Source organism: Apteryx rowi, unplaced genomic scaffold, assembly GCF_003343035.1.
Source record: "Apteryx rowi isolate R43461 unplaced genomic scaffold, aptRow1 scaffold_2594, whole genome shotgun sequence".
In the NCBI taxonomy this organism is placed as follows: domain Eukaryota; kingdom Metazoa; phylum Chordata; class Aves; order Apterygiformes; family Apterygidae; genus Apteryx; species Apteryx rowi.
This window is the reverse complement of record NW_020448968.1, coordinates 1-1133: the sequence shown is the minus strand read 5'-3', so window position 1 is coordinate 1133 and position 1133 is coordinate 1. Positions and strand designations below refer to the sequence as shown.

Here is a 1133-nt window from a genome sequence, read left to right as displayed (position 1 = left end):
ATCCCGGGGGGGTTATGAGGCCCAAGGGGGCAGTTACGGGGTCCCCGCGGTCTTTGCTGGGACATTATGGGGTCCCGAGGGGGGGTACGGGGTTTCTGGACTCCCCATGGGGAGGTTATGGGTCCCAGCAGGGCTTATGGGGCTCTGGGGGGACTACGGGGTCCCAGCGGGGACATTATGGGTCCTGGGGGGGGTTGGGTGGTTCTGCAGGGAAGTCATAAGCCCCAGGGGAGCATTATGGGATCCCACGGGGTGGTATAGGGTCTGTGCAGGGAACTTAGGGGTCCGAGATAAAGCTATAGGGTCCCTATAGCAAGTTATGGGTCCCGGGGGGGAGGTTAGGGGTCTCGGGGGGGGTTATGGGTCTGGGGGGGGCAGGATATGGGCCCCGGGGGGGGTCACGGCATCACTCACAGGCTGGGGCCGCGAAGCGATGTCCCGGTCCTGCAGCGAGATGGGGATGGAGAGAGGGGGCCCGGGCGGCCCCTCGCCCCACTCCTGGCCCTGACGCGTCTCTGCGGGGGGTTGGGGAGGGGGGGCAGCAGGCTCAGCCGGATGCCTGGGCCCCCTCTGCCCCCCCCTAGCCTGGACGCCTGGGCCCCCGCTCGCACTCACCCTCGAGGATCTCCCTCACCGCCTGCGACTCCACCGAGACGGGGCCGTYGAGGGGGTCCGCTGCGGAGGCGGGGCCTGCGCCCTTGGGGGCGGGGCCTGCATCCTTGGGGGCGGGGTCTGCATCGCTGGGCGGGGCGTCGGGGTTCTTCCACCGGTAGGGCGGGATCAGGGGGATGACCAGCTCCTTTGGGGGAGGCGGGGCTGGGCGCACGCTGGAGGGCGGGGTCAGATTTAGTCCCGCCTATGGCCCCGCCCCCAAGCAACACGCCCCCATTCGCCCAGCCCTTGCCCCACCTAAAGCCACGCCCCCTCCTCACGGCCTCGCCCCATTGAGAAAGGCAACGCGCATGCGCACCGCGGACTCTTCACCCTCCCCGCCAGCACGCGGCGCACCCGCTCCCCCACCCCTCCCCAGCGCGCATGCGCACTGCGCACCTCAGCAGCTCACGGTCCTCCACAGCCGTGAGGAAGTCGGGCTCGGCGGCCTCCCGGTCCCCGCCGGGCTCCGCGCACGGCCC

General features: G+C 70.6%; 1 protein-coding gene and 1 long non-coding RNA gene across 2 annotated transcripts in view; both read right to left on the bottom strand.

The window, feature by feature from the left end:
• GPKOW (G-patch domain and KOW motifs) overlaps positions 1 to 108 on the bottom strand; it is a gene marked incomplete at its 3' end in the record, with an annotated part of 3483 nt that extends 3375 nt beyond the window's left edge. Inside the window, exon 1 of the mRNA XM_026067442.1 lies at positions 49 to 108. Within this exon, the coding sequence (XP_025923227.1) occupies positions 49 to 108 (60 nt within the window). The remainder of the gene's footprint in view (positions 1 to 48) is intronic.
• Positions 109 to 365: 257 nt separating this feature from the next.
• Positions 366 to 1133, bottom strand: LOC112966886. Its single transcript, XR_003253771.1, has 3 exons — positions 1051 to 1133; positions 616 to 827; positions 366 to 515 (listed from the first exon to the last, which is right to left on the bottom strand). It is a non-coding gene; the product is annotated as an uncharacterized LOC112966886 (long non-coding RNA).